At 43.4% G+C, this 14880-nt stretch overlaps 1 protein-coding gene across 1 annotated transcript in view; it reads left to right on the top strand.

The window, feature by feature from the left end:
* The window catches only part of ADAM12 (ADAM metallopeptidase domain 12), a 374252-nt gene that overhangs the window by 255075 nt on the left and 104297 nt on the right, over nucleotides 1-14880 (top strand). The window contains exon 6 of the mRNA XM_054436011.2: nucleotides 14284-14470. Coding sequence (XP_054291986.1) covers nucleotides 14284-14470 — 187 coding nt within the window. The remainder of the gene's footprint in view (nucleotides 1-14283; nucleotides 14471-14880) is intronic.

Here is a 14880-nt window from a genome sequence, read left to right as displayed (position 1 = left end):
GATAAGGGGCCAGTTTTCATGGAAAACCAGTGCTTGAATTCCTGGAGGAGACAGAGATGAGCAGGGTTGGGGGTGAAATGGGGTCAGACCTGGTGGCATCTGAGGTGAAGGTGAGTGACCAATTCAAAATGGGTACTCTGGGACCCCAGGTAGATGTTCTCACCCTAGAACATGATAGTCAGGGTGGTGAATTAGCTGTGTGACAATGGACAGGTCACTGGGCCTCTCTGAGGCCCAGTTTGCATGGTGGGAAGTTTGCACGTTCAAACAAAGTTTGAGTTTGTTTCTCCCCTATGTTGGGTGCCAGGGGAGAAACAGTAAACAAATGCAGTGACCTCTAGGAAAGCCAAGCTCTGTGCCCACCTCTAGTGAGCATCATGAGACAGTCTTTGTTCTTTGATTCTGGGACTGGACTAGTTGGGGAGGTGTGTTCATGCAGCGCTCCTGGGATAATTCCTTGCAAAGCTTTGCTGCTCCTGTAGAGACCAGGGCAGAGACACACAAGACCATGGTGGTAAGGGCCACACACACTTGGAAAGGGAAATCCACACTTTACTATTGTGCCTCTCTAGGGCCTGAAAGGTGGACCTCTTTCTTCAAAGGTCATGTGTTGAAGGCTGGATATTTTCAGCCTTCAATTTGGCATTAAAGTCAATGTGTGTAAAGAAGAGAAAAGCTGCCCGGGAGTGAGGTGGCTCACGCCTGTAATCCTAGCACTTTGGGAGGCCGAGGCGGGCGGATCATGAGGTCAAGAGATCGAGACCATTCTGGCCAATGTGATGAAAACCCACCTCTACTAAAAATACAAAAATTAGCTGGGCGTGGTGGCATGCTCCTGTAGTTCCAGCTACTTGGGAGGCTGAGGCAGAGAATTGCTTGAACCCGGGACGGGGGGGTTGCAGTGAGCCGAGATTGTGCCACTGCACTCCAACCTGGCGACAGAGCGAGACTCCATCTAAAAAAAAAAAAAAAAAAAAACACGAATTCAAACTGACTTAAAGAAAAAAAATAATGTGGAGATAGGCTTATGCTACTGAAAAATCTAGGCATGGCTGGATACAGGGTCCTAGCTAATATTATCAGGGTCTATTTTCTATCTCAAGCCTCTACTTTCTTCTGTGTTACTTTCATTCTCAGGCACTATCTTAGCATGGGCTGCCATAGCAAAATACCATAGACTGGTTGTCTTAAACCATAGAAATTTATTTCTCACAGTTCTTGAGCCTGAAAAGTCCAAGATCAATGAGCTGACAAGATTGATTTTTCCTCCTGAGGCCTCTTCTCTTGGCTTCCAAGCAGTCATTAGCTTGCTGTGTGCTCACATGACCTCTCTTTGTGCGTGTACAGAGGGAGGAAGCTCTGGTGTCCCTTATAAGGGCACGAATCCCATCATGGGGCTTCCCTCATGATCTCATCTGAGCCTAATCAGCTCCCAAAGGCCCCATCTCCTGATACCATCACACGGGGGTCATGGCTCTAACATATGAATTTGCAGGGTATATAAACACTCAGTCCATAATAGGCAGTTGTTGTTTTGTTTTGTTGGCGGCATGAGGCTTCCATGCTCAAAAAGCAAGAAGAAGAATAAAGGCCTCTCTCCCAAGCTCAGTGGGGGTCATCTAAACACATCCCAGTGGCTCTGACTAGGCCACTGGCTCATCTGTGAAACAATCAGAGTGCTCAGTGGGGAGCTTAGTAGTCTGATCAAACAGGTTATGGGCCCCTATATCCTGGACCAGGTTGAGGGAAAACTGCACCCAGGGTCCCCGAGGCAGTGAGCAGGGAAAAGGTGAATGTACCAAAGAAATGCAATGAGCTTTTGCCAAAAAAAAAAAAAAAAAAAAAAAAAGACAGCTGAGAGCCAGGGACACTCAGAAACAAATAGGCCTCTTCCAGCAACAATTATGAAGAAATTCTCAATTATCAAAACTGGGATCAGCCATCAATGGAAACATCCAGGATTGGCCAGATAATTTTCAGGTTATCTTTATAGGGCTGTCAGATTCTTGATAGGCAAAGAGGAAAGGATTATCTACAAGGAGTTCCTAATAGCTCCTATTTACCTTAATAAAACAACTTATAAACCAGTGATATTAACTCATTAGAGTGACAACTGGGGAAGGTATTCCTAGAGTAATATCCAAGGAAGACAAATCCTCCCATAGGGCTTGGCCTTGCCACTCGGTCACGACCCTCTATCCCTCTTCCGAGGCCGGCCCTGTAGTCACTGTGTGCCGGGCACACTGCCTTAGTTCTTTCAGCCTCCCACAAAGGTGCAGGGCAACTGTCAGCATTGCCGGTTCCTTCTGCATGGTGGTGACGACCTCGCTGGCCAGACTCTGCAGTGTCTGAGTCTCCACATCCACCCCCCAGCCCCAGGAGCAGGCACAGACCCATAATTTGGCAGAAAAGAATATTGTGAAATCCTTGCAGCTGGGATTTCAGGAAAAGTCAGAAGAGTAAGTGCTGCATTGTCTGGTGTCAACCACCAAGAGGGAACGGGAATGGAGCTGAGGAACGCTGTGTGGGTCTAATGAACTCCTCGCTGTGGGCGCTCCTGAGAATTTTGACTTCCCAGATCTTTGTGCTGTTGTTACAAAAGCAGCAGACCGCGCATCAGCAGAGAAATTCCGCAGCTGTGCAGTCAACTTTATGATCTTTCAAGTCAAGAATCAGACCAGGGCGAGGGGAAGCTGTATCTGATTAACTGCTCACTGACAGAAGAATCAATTGAGACTGGAAATAAAAGGAAAAAGAAAAATGCAACTAGAGTAGCCCCAGCCTGCTAGCTGTTAAGAAAGAAAATGGGGATTAAAATTTGTGTTAAATGTGGTGTGCTCCAAAAATACATTAAGATCTAGGAACGTGGAGGAAAGCTAGGGTGTCCTAGAAAACACATTAATTACAGCCCAACAGATGCCAGTTTTGCAGCGAAAAAACATCCCACATTGCTTCAAAAACACAGGATCACAAATCAGCAGGAGGAAAAAAACTCTGTTCTAGAACACAGAAGAAGGAGGGAATTAACAAGTTGTTCATCATTTGAAGCTTGAAGCGGAAAGCACATAGAGAGGAAAACAGCACAAGGATCTCAGTAGAAAGGGACATTAAAGAGGAGATGGCTCTTGAATGGAGGGAATGAAGTACAACATGGAAAATGGGTCATAAAAAGGAGTTCAGCCATGGAGTTTATTCTTACTTTGAAATGACTCCAAGTCGAATGTGAAGTTGAGGCTATACGTTAATTTTGTCCCGTATCGTATGTCTCCCATTGATGCGCAACTCCCAGTTAATACCGTTTCGGTGAAGTGTTTGTGATTCTCCTCCCCCTTTTTACATTCTGGTTCCCAATTTGCTCTGGTGGCTTGGTGCTCTCATTCCTGCCAACCAAGGAGCCTGGAGGCACTGCCATGATCTTCAGATAATCCGCAACTATGCGGGGCACAGACATCAAACTGTCACTGAGATAGGAAGAGAATCCAGCTCCTGGCCCAGAGGAACTGACCTACTGTACTTTGTAATGGGACAGACGTCCAGCCCTGTCATGCTCCTGCTGGGGCATCAAAACAGCCATGCACCCATCTTCTGAGTTTGTTCCTAAATGCCACGTTCCCGCTGCTTCAGCTCCTGGCTGGAGCATGAGCTCCTGGAGGGAAAAGGTTGTCTTTCCCTAATTTTTCTGGTTCTCTTGCCCCGCCCTCTCAGCTCTGACTCGTGGCAGGAGGAGTCTCGTGGGCTCTTGGTGTTGGAATGAGCCCCAAGTCTTCGTCACCTGCAGGCACAGAGGTTCGACTGAAGCTGAATTTCTTAAGGGCTTACCTGTGCTTTAAAAGACCCAAGCCAAGCTCACTTGCTAGATGAGGAAGTGGTATCTGGATCAGATCGTACACTAGAAACTGGTTGTAATCATAGTTATTTCCTTTTTAAATGGGGTTGGTGACACCTGAGCACAAGGTGTCCTCACACATGCACAGGCGCCCACTTGCACACATTCCCACACGTACACCACACACTGACATGCGTACCCACTCCGTGGGGTGCTGATGATAGTTGCAGTAGGTCATACTTTATTTTTCTTCATTGTTACAATTCTTGTTTTCATGAGAATGGGGCAGATGTTATTGTCACCTGAGCAGCCAACTAAGGCATGGCATCCTCAGGGGCCTGGAGTTCGTTCCCCAACCCCCAGCATTGCTGTCACGCAGTTTGCACCTTGAAATCGCCACCCTCGCAAAGCCCTTTGCCCCATCCCCATATCACCAGGTACTGACCCAGCTCATTCCCCTTCCTCATCCCAGCTGCGGACGGGGGCCTCTCCTGAATTGGCACCACGCCTTTCCTTGTCCTCATGGGAAGCTCACACAAGCCACGAGCAGGTCTCATGCTCCTTGGTTTACAGGTAAAAAGCAGAGACCACAAAAGTGACTTCCTCACGGCCTCTCAGTGATAGTGGGCAAAACTAGATCTTAAACCCAAGCCTGGCTGACCCCCGTTCCATTTTTTTTTCTGCTAAACCTCTTGCATAATTTGGATCCAATCTTCTTTTTCAGTCCCACCATCCACCTCCTGAGGAAACCACCCTATTCCCGCCACGCTGCTTTTCTGGCTGTTTCCAGAGCATGCCCCCACATGTATGGTGCTGCCCCTCTGCCGGGGACACACTACTCCCTGCTCTCCCTTTTGGCTTTGGAAGATCCACTCTTCCCTCAAGGCCCAAGTCAAACACTGCTTCCTCCTCCAAGAAGCCTCCCCTGGTGTCCCCACCTCCTCGCCATCTGGCTCAGCCACGTGCTGTCATGCATTTTCTCACACATTGCAGTTCCGGTAGCATAGCAGGTGCTTTGTAAATATGTGTTTACGTCCCTGTCTTAAGGCCCCTATCCTTCCTTGCCCACGCCTTGGTAACTGCCGTACCTCATTCTACGAGGTGCCTGCAATGTATAGGTCTAACACCCAGAAGGTCAGGTGCATGGAGGTGGCCTTGCCTTCCCCTTCCTGTCTGCTAGACTGGGAGTTCCAGGAAGGCAGGGACTGGGTGCCCCAACACGGCTGTGTCCTAGACCCTGGCATGTTACAAGTACTCAGTAAGTAGTGCAGGAATAGATGTGCCCTCCCAAAGGTCAGGCGGTTCATAAACCTTAATTTTGGCCAATCCACTTTTTAAAAACTATTTAAAGTGCAGTAGATCATATAAAGGAGGAAATTGGCATGGAATGGCAGTAAAGCCACTTTGACCTTCACCTCTGCACTTGCGGCGCTCGCTCCATCAGCATCTGTCTGACTAGCCCACCTGGCTCTCCTCCAACCTCTGGCCAGGTGTCCCTAGCCGGGTTTCCACACTGCTTCCCTTCTCCCTTCTGTTTCCTCCCATGGAGATCTTTGGACATCTGGGTAAACCCCTGTGAAAGCCATCCCTGGGAGCCCTCCTCAGCTGTTTGCAGATACTGTTGGACATGTGCACGCGTCAGCGAGAGGCTTTGACGCACAGGCCACAGGGAGCCATGGTGGTTTTGCCAGGTGGCATCTACTCTGAAGGACACCCAAGGTCAAGTCTCTCAGTTCTCCCCAGGCCCCACTGTCACTCAAAACTCAGGAAGTCTCAATCTAAACTCCTCTGGGTAGGTCTTCAGACTGGCTGTCCACCTGACCTCTTGTCCAGAAGGTCCACACCATCTCAAGTCTATAAGCCTGACCCCAGGGAGATTTCTGTAACCTACTGTACCCACCCAGGCCCTGCACGCTCTCCCCTATAGCGTCTCCTTCATCCCTCTCTTCTATCACCATCCTTGTTCAACCCCCTCTTAGATTTGAAAATTGCCTCCCCCATGGGCTTCTGTCTCCACTCCTCCTTTCATTGCCATGTTGCACATTCTAGAAGGTCATGTTTTAAAAACACTACTAGATCATATAATAAATCCTGCCAACCCATTCCACTCCAGCCCACCTTGGCTCTCCATGGCTTACATGTCAAAGCCTCTAGTTCAGTCTTATGCTTGTTCAATAGTCCTGCAAATATTTAGTGATCACTTACTCACCTACTGGTCACGTGCAAGCTGCAATGCTGGTTCTAAGAAAAACAACAGAAATAAGGAGACTATTCCCTGGGTGTGTAAAGGGAGCCAGATATCAATTTAATAAAATGTTGTCAGTGACGGGAAGCAGGTTGCACAAAACCACATGAGGAATTCCGCAGAAGGGACCTAGATGCTGGGAATCCTGAAGAAAGGGTTGGCTAACCTGGACCTCGAAGGTCACTCATCAGCCTCGAAGGTCATCCCCAGCATTAGTGCTGTGCATGACCCTGAAGAGGAGGCTGACCATCCAGTGTGATGAGGGCAAGTGACCAGGCCCAGGAGCCAGGTCCCAACTGGGACATCTTGGCCCTGCTGCTGATTGGCTGTATGGCTCTGTCTGTTTCATAGGGCTACCTTCACAAACTGCCACAAACTAGGTGGCTTCAAACAACAGAAATTTAGTCTCTCACTGCTCTTCAGGCCAGAAGTCTGAAATCAAGGGATCAGCCGTGTTGGTCTCTTTTGCAGGGTCTACGGAAGAATCCCTCCCACATCTCACTCCTCGCTTTGGGTGGCTTCTGGCCATCCCTGGTGTGCCTTGACTTGTAGATGTCACTCCCGTTTCTGCTTGCATCTTCGCTTGGCCTTCTGCCGTGCGTCTGTGTGTCTCCTGTTCGGTCTCTTCTAAGGACATGTGTCACTAGATTTATGGCCCACCCTAGTCCAGGACAATCTCATCTTGAGATCCTTAATTTAATTACATTTGCAAAGTCCCTTTTCCCAATAAGATCACATTCACAGGTCCAGAGATTAGGAGTTAAACATATCTTTTCTGGGGGCTGGGGGGGGACACTATTCAACCCCCTGCAGTGACCTGGGGGCTCTCATCTTTATTTTCCTCATTAGTAAAATGGGCTCATGTTATCTGCTTTACAGGATTGCTGTAAATATTAAAGAAAATAATATATTCTTGGCCGAGCGCAGTGGCTCATGCCTGTAATCCCAGCACTTTGGGAGCCGAGGCTGGCGGATCACAAGGTCAGGAAATCGAGACCCTCCTGGCCAACATGGTGAAACCCCGTCTCTACTAAAAATACAAAAACTAGCTGGATGTGGTGGCACATGCCTGTAATCCCAGCTACTCAGGAGGCTGAGGCAGGAGAATCCCTTGAACCAGGGAGTCAGAGGTTGCAGTGAGCTGAGATCGCGCCACTGTACTGCAGCCTGGTGACAGAGCGAGACTCTGTTTCAAAAAAATGAAAAGAAAAATAAAAGGAAATAATACATTCGAGAGCCTGGCTCATGGGGGCCGTGAAGGATAAAGAGTGACTGCTGATAGGTCCAGAGTTTTGGGGGGAATGATGAAAATGTTCTGCAATTAGATAGTGGTGATGTTTGCATGACTCAGTGAATATGCTAAAAACCATTGGATTGCATGCTTTCAAGGAGTGAACTTAATGCTATGTGAATTATTTTTCCATAACACTGTAATTTAAAAAAGGAGCCTGACTCAGGGAATCTTTTCATACATCATAGCTGCTATTATTATTATTGATGTGCTGGTAATGCTGGTAATAACACTTTTCTTTTTTTTTTTTTTGAGACAGTGTCTCACCCACTCTGTCACCCAGGCTGAAGTGCAGTGGTGTGATCTTGGCTCACTGCAACCTCCGCCTCCCAGGTTCAAGTGATTCTCCTGCCTCAGCCTCCCGAGTAGCTGGAATTACAGGCACACACTATCACACACGCTAATTTTCGTATATTTAGTAGAAATGGAGTTTCACAATGTTGCCCAGGCTGGACTGGAACTCCTGACCTCAAGTGATCTGCCAGTCTCAGCCTCCCAAAGTGCCGGGATTACAGGCATGAGCCACCATGCCCAGCCCTTGGTAATACCTATTCTTAATGTGTTTTATCACAGTTTAAACTCTTACCTCCTCTGTCGTGCTCCCACACCCTGGTCATGAGTTATATTTGAAATGGGAACCATGGGCAAGGGGTCTTTGCATGTCTAGCCTAGTGCCTTGTGCATAGTAAAGGGATAAAGAATATTTGTTTTGATTGTACCTGAGTAGTTCACATGGAAATTACTGAAGCCCTGTGGTGCTTATGTGTTAAGTAATACTGCTGCCATGACTGTTTATCAAACATGTATGGGGTGAGATATTACTTTTACCCACGAGTTCCTCCAAAAAAAAAAAAAAAAAAGCCAAAATTAAATTTCAAGCCAACTGCTTTTCCACCATGTGATTGACAGCACCACACTGAGACCAAAAGTCTTTTTCTAGGAAATTCAGTTAGCAGTTGGACACTGAGCTAGCCAGGATAATTCATGTTTTCTAATCATCATCTTATTACAGGCAGTCAAAATCCATGCGCCACTGTCCTGCTTGCCGAGTGCAGTCAGAAAAATCAGGATCAGACGTTAAGCGGCCCCGGTGCCTGCTGCATCATGGCTTTGGAGATTAAAAACTAATTTTCAGAAGGATAAAAACTTATCTTGAGGAAATATAGGTCTCCTGAGTGTTCACTTTGACAGCTAAAATAATCAACTAATAAAATTTTAATAGATTCCTCTTTGTTTCCAGTCAGGGAAAAACAACAGGATTTTACATGTTAAAGGAAGGCCGCTGGTTTTCAAAGCAGCGGCTCCATTTTCTCTTTCTAATTCTAATTCTAGTCCTTTTCTTTTTTAATTCTGCTTTTTTCATGCTCCTGCTGGTTCTGGGCCCCTCTCTCAAAACTGCACAAAGGGAAGCAGGCGAGTGTGGGGTTGAGAGGCCCAAGCCCGGGACACACAGGTCCCGACTGGGTCCCCAGCTCTGCCACCTGCACACCTTGGACAGTGGGATCATGGCGGGAGCTGCAGCCATGATCAGCAGAGTGATCCATGTACGGAGTGCAGCCCAGAACCTGGATCCTAGAAGAGTGCCACAGGGGGGTGACTCTGACCACCCTGAGAACCCCTTTCTCTCTGCCCCAGAACTTGGCCTGAGCCTGGGGTGATGGCTGGCCCGGCCTCCTCCTGTCGCTCTAGAGAAGGGACCCACGGTCTTCATCTTTCCCAAACATTGGAGACTTTCTTCTCATCTTTTCCTCCTACTCTACCTAGGGAGAAAGAACCCCACACACAAAGTCCACTGGATTTAAATTCCATGCTCTGAGAGCCTTCCAACTTCAGGTTTACAACTAAATATCTGTGACATTCAACTTAAAACAAATTACATTCACTTATCTAACTCAGGGCCAGTAAGGGCTGTGAGAACATCAAAATGTATCTCAGAAACCCTGAATGCTTGAATTTTGTGTCCACTGTTGTTTCCAGCAATTCTTTAGAGCTAAATGATTAATTATACCCAAGACAGTCCAAAGCAATTATTTAATTAAGCTTATTATAGGCTGCCAATTGTTTGCAGTAAAAGGAAGGCCTTCATCCTGATTTCTCAACATCTGGCCTTTGGATGACTTAAAAGATAGAAGAAGATAAGAGAATATTTTTACGACTAAGTAACAATTGCTAGAAATATTCCACTGAGTAGAAAAACTTTTTCAGTAATTTGCTTCTCATGATTAGAACGTGGTGACATGTTTTACAGTAAGTGTTCAGCTTATTTAGATCCAATGTAAAATAGAAAATGTTGCAATACAAAATGAAATGTTACTGCCATTTTCTTTTTAGAGCAGAATCAATGGTATTCATTTCCACTTTCCCCTTGCCTATTTTTGTTTTTTTTGTTTTTGAGAGGGACTCTCGTTCTGTCACCCAGGCTGGAGTACAGTGGCACATCTCGGCTCACTGCAACCTCCGCCTCCTGGGTTCAAGCAATTCTCCCACATCAGCCTCCCAAGTAGCTGGGACTACAGGTGCGTGCCACCACACCCAGCTACTTTTTGTATTTTTAATAGAGATGGAGTTTCGCCATGTTGTCCAGGCTGGTCTTGAACTCCTGACCACAGGTGATCCACCCACCTCGGCCTCCCAAAGTGCTGGAATTACAGGCGTGAGCCACCACACCCGGCCTCCCTTTGCCTATTTTTTTAAGTTCGCATCCTTAATAAAATCAACTTTAATAAACAAAAATCCTCTCCTACCTATTCTAAAGTTAGAAGTCTACATTTCATTTCATAAAGAACATCTCAGAGAAGGAGACACAAGCCACCCCACAGAGTTGATGACCAAAGTAATCCCTGAATGATCTGTTTGGTGATACACATGGACACCAGTGTGGTGGAAGACAACACTTCATAGAATGACTTTTAGTCAATCTGGACTTTGGATGACTTAGAAGGAGACATGAGAACATTTTCATGCCTAAGTAACAATTTCTACAAATTTGGGATTTGAAAATATTAAAAAATGTTTTAGTTGCTCCAAACCACATTGGACTCCCTCTTCTCTGAAGCATTAAGTGTTATGGTTCTTTGAATGCACATCTTAGCTCTCACATGATTTCTAATTGTCCCGGGTATCTCAATGCTGCCTCGTCTATTAGGATACAAGCATCCTGAGCGTGATAGATCTGTTTCTCCCATTGCCCATGACAACTCATAAAACAGGATTGGTGGAGTAAGCCAGTTAAATACTAATGAGTTGATTAGTCTGTATTTGCTTACCAGTTGTGTTCAAAACAGATACTTGACTAACTCAAGCCTCTTCCTTCCGTATCATTTGAGCGTTGAGTTACTGTCAATCTATTAAAATTTAAGAGTTGTTAAATACTACCTACGAATGGGCCATCAATGAGCATAGGATGATGAATGACTGAACAAATAGGTAAGCAGTAATGAATGACACAGGAACACCTTACACGGTCCCTTCTTTGGAAAGAAGCTTAGGTTGAGGAAAACTGATGGAGTTTGCAACTTGACCAGCTATTCCTCGAGGACTGATGTATACCTAGATCCTTGGGTTGCTGCAATATAAATTATGTATTAGAACTAATTATTATATAAGATTATATATTATTATTATTAATTATATAATATATTATATATTATTACATATTATATATAATTATATATTATTACATATTATATATAATTATATATTATTACATATTATATATAATTATATATTATATAATTTTATATATTATTACATATTATATATAATTATATATTATATAATTTGTGATATATAATATTGCATATTATATAATATGTACTATATATTGCATATAATATATAATATTGCATATGTAATATATATGTTACATGTAATATAATATATATTATGTATTGCATATATAATATATATTACGTGTATAATATAATATATAGTATATATTATATATAATATATACTATATATTATATATAATATATACTATGTATAATATATAGTATATATTATATTATACATGTAATATATAATATATGTAATTATATTACATGTATAATATATACTATATAATTATATTGCATATATAATATATAATATATAGCATATATAATATATAATATATAGCATATATTATATATTATATATTATATTGCATATATAATATATAATATATATTATATTGCATATATAATATATAATATATATTATATTGCATATATAATATATAATATATATTATATTGCATATATAATATATAATATATATTATTATATATTGTATGTTATTATATATTAGAACTAATGCTCTAAACCTCATTCCATTTCCATAGACCTCATCCTCAGTCCTGAATTTGCTAAAATAATCTGCAAAATTTTGTGGTTATGTATGTTGGGGCTCAGAAAATGATACCCCAAAATATGGCTCTTTGACATGCTGAACTGAAGGAAAACCCTCAAGGTCTCTCTGGCCCCTGGCACCCACCTTCACCCCATCTGTCTCTCCAAAAGCACAGGATGAAGTTGTTCTCTGACGTTCCCTTATCTGCCTAAACGATAGACCCTCCAAAAAAGAAATAAATTACCTTGATCCCTCTCTGAGTTTTCATTAACTGATGTCACAGGAAGAAAGACTGAAGCCTGTCAACACATCCAGACAGACTTTTGTCATAAACCGTTGTCTGTTCTGCAGGCCCAACAGACTTTGTCCCAGGCCATTGTATGTTCTTCAAGCCCAATGAATTCCCCTAAAAATCATTTACTCACCCCCTAAAATTATCCATACTTCCCTATCTCCCTTTCTCCTAAGAAGAAGGGTATATAACCATCTGTGCCCCCAGTGAGTAATCATTCTTATACAATTCACTTGTGCTATGCCTGTTAAAATAAAATTGTATGCCTTTTCTCCCATAATATTTCTGCCTTTTGTCAGTTGATTTGTAGTGAACTTTCAGAGGGCAAAGGAGGACATTTTCCCTTAGCCCCTACAGGTATGTTGTGAATTATTCTAGGGAGAGTCTAAGGAGGTTCATGTCTCACAAAAGGTTAGTAGTCACTGTATTAGAAGGACCCATTTCCAGTCAGATGAATTTTGCATGAAAATTTTGTGTCTTTCTAAAGTGGAGAGATAGTGGTCACCTCACTAAATAACATAAGGTACTAGACACATGGGAATTCAGAGATGCCAGTTTGCTGTTACCCAAATTGTCATTTCTCCAAAGAAAACCTTTCTCTCAACATCAGGAAGCACCTTTTAAATTAAAGCACTTCACTGCTCCACCTTAGCAAAGAGAGAAATGAAAACCAAGCTGCAGGCCAAGGTTCCCATCGTTTGAAGGAACCCGACAGCCCAAGGCTAACATTACTCATTTCAGGGAGTGGGATGTGGCCTTAGCTGTGAGCTAAGGCCAGACATGTGTCATGGTCCATGGCTAAATGTCACCTTCTGTCTCTGCAAGTTAGAGTCTTCAGCAAATTTGTCCATTTTTAAAAAGAATCTATGCTTTCATTCCCAAACCTAAAGGTTGGCTCAAAAGGTTCTTTCTTAGTTATTGTCATTTCCAGAAATGTATTTATATTATTAATGCTATATTTTATATCACAGAGCCATGAGTGACCAGTATTCCTATGAGCAGATGGGTTAACAAAATACAGAACTTTCCTGAAATTGTCAGTCTTTCAATTAACATGTTAACAGATGCCTAATCCATGGATCTGCCCTTATTAATAGTAAAGAAAGCTACCACCTCTCGAGCACTGACCTGGGGCCTCCCCTGGGCTAAGCGTTTTGACTCGATGACATAGCAACCCTGAGAAGTAGGTACCCTTATCCCCATTTTACAGGTGAAGAAACCAGGGCTCAAAGTTAAGGTCACATAACTAGTAAGTAACAAACTAGAACTCAAACCCAGAGCTTCCAGACTCCAGAGGCCACCCTCGCAGCGTTGAGACTGGCACTTCTCCCTGTAGTATTCCTTAATTCCAGAAAGAGCTGAACACAGGATCCAGAGGCCAGACCTCAGCCTCCAAGAAGCAGTGCTAATGCTCTGTGTACTTAAGAGTGTTCCTTTATTCGCACATCTCCCACAAATTAAATAAGTAAATAAAAAAATATAAATTTGTACTCATGGTGCTTATAATTCCATCAAATATTTGGGGAATAGGGCTGATCAGGATAAATAATTAGATGTACGAATTGTCCTTTTATAAAAAGATTTCCTAATGGCTTTTGGAGCAACTTGGGTGGAACTAGGGCCGTTATTGTAAGTGAAGTAACTCAGGAATTGAAAAACAAATATGGCATTTTCTGACTTCTAAGTGGGAAGTAAGCTATGGGTACACAAAGGCATCCAGAGTAATATAATGGACATTGGAGACTTAGAAGGGGGAGGCCAAGAGGCGGGGGAGGGATGAAAGACTACCTGTGGGGTACAATGTACACTACTCAGATGACAGGTGCACTAAAATCCTAGACTTCACCATTACACAATTTATCCACGTAACCAAAGGCTACTGTATCCCTGAGGCTATTGAAATATTTTAAAAGTAAACATTTCCCTTTTGAAATGTGTCTGCTAATTCAGATACAGTTATCTTCTAAGCAGTTGAAACATCTTTTTCCTCATTCTTCTTCCCGGCAATATATCTTTGAGACATAAAAAGAGATAAAAACATACAAAAGCAAAATGCACTGTATTCTTTACCATAAAATATTTCAAACAAAAGAAAATTCCTAGGCTAACTTTCCAAAAGATTTGCAAAATGAATCAATGCAAACATGTCACAGAAACGTCATTTCCGATCAAAATCTGAGAATATAAGTAAATTGTTGTTTCTTTTTTCATTCTCTCTCTTGTTAAGAGCTGTGTCTTGGCCATAAACAAGAAGCGGTCCTTAAAATTATATATTTTTTCTTGTCTCTTTTTCAACAGGGGACTTATTATGTTTGAAAATGAAACCTATGTCTTAGAACCAATGAAAAATGCAACCAACAGATACAAACTCTTCCCAGCGAAGAACCTGAAAAGCGTCTGGGGATCGTGTGGATCACATCACAACACATCAAACCTCACTGCAAATAATGTGTTTCTACCGCCCTCTCAGACGTGGGCAGGAAGGGTAAGGGGGATGCCCGAATTTGTGTTTCTGGGAAGCTAGGAGCTCAAGCTATGGATACCCCACACTAGGACATCTGGAGAAATGTTGCCATCTAGATGATGCGGCATCTGGGGGATGGAAGTGCCCAGTTTATCTGGAGGTGGTAGACATTATACAGTGGGACACAACCATAAGCCAAATCCCCATCACTGTATTGCAGATGTCAGTCTCAGACTCATTAAAATATGCTGGGGAAAGTCACACAGTTGGGATCAGAGGATGACAAAATTACCCCCCCAACCTCTACCCCCACAAGCTCAAGATTCATGGAATCTCCCAAGAGACCCTACTATGGTCCTAGGCCCAGGGTTGGGCCCCACCATGGCAAGCAAGACAAGATTGGACCCTGACCCGCTCTCTAGCAGCTCTGC

This window comes from Pongo pygmaeus, chromosome 8, assembly GCF_028885625.2.
Source record: "Pongo pygmaeus isolate AG05252 chromosome 8, NHGRI_mPonPyg2-v2.0_pri, whole genome shotgun sequence".
NCBI lineage: Eukaryota > Metazoa > Chordata > Mammalia > Primates > Hominidae > Pongo > Pongo pygmaeus.
The sequence above is the reverse complement of the archived record's forward strand: the minus strand, read 5'-3'. Positions and strand labels throughout refer to the sequence as shown.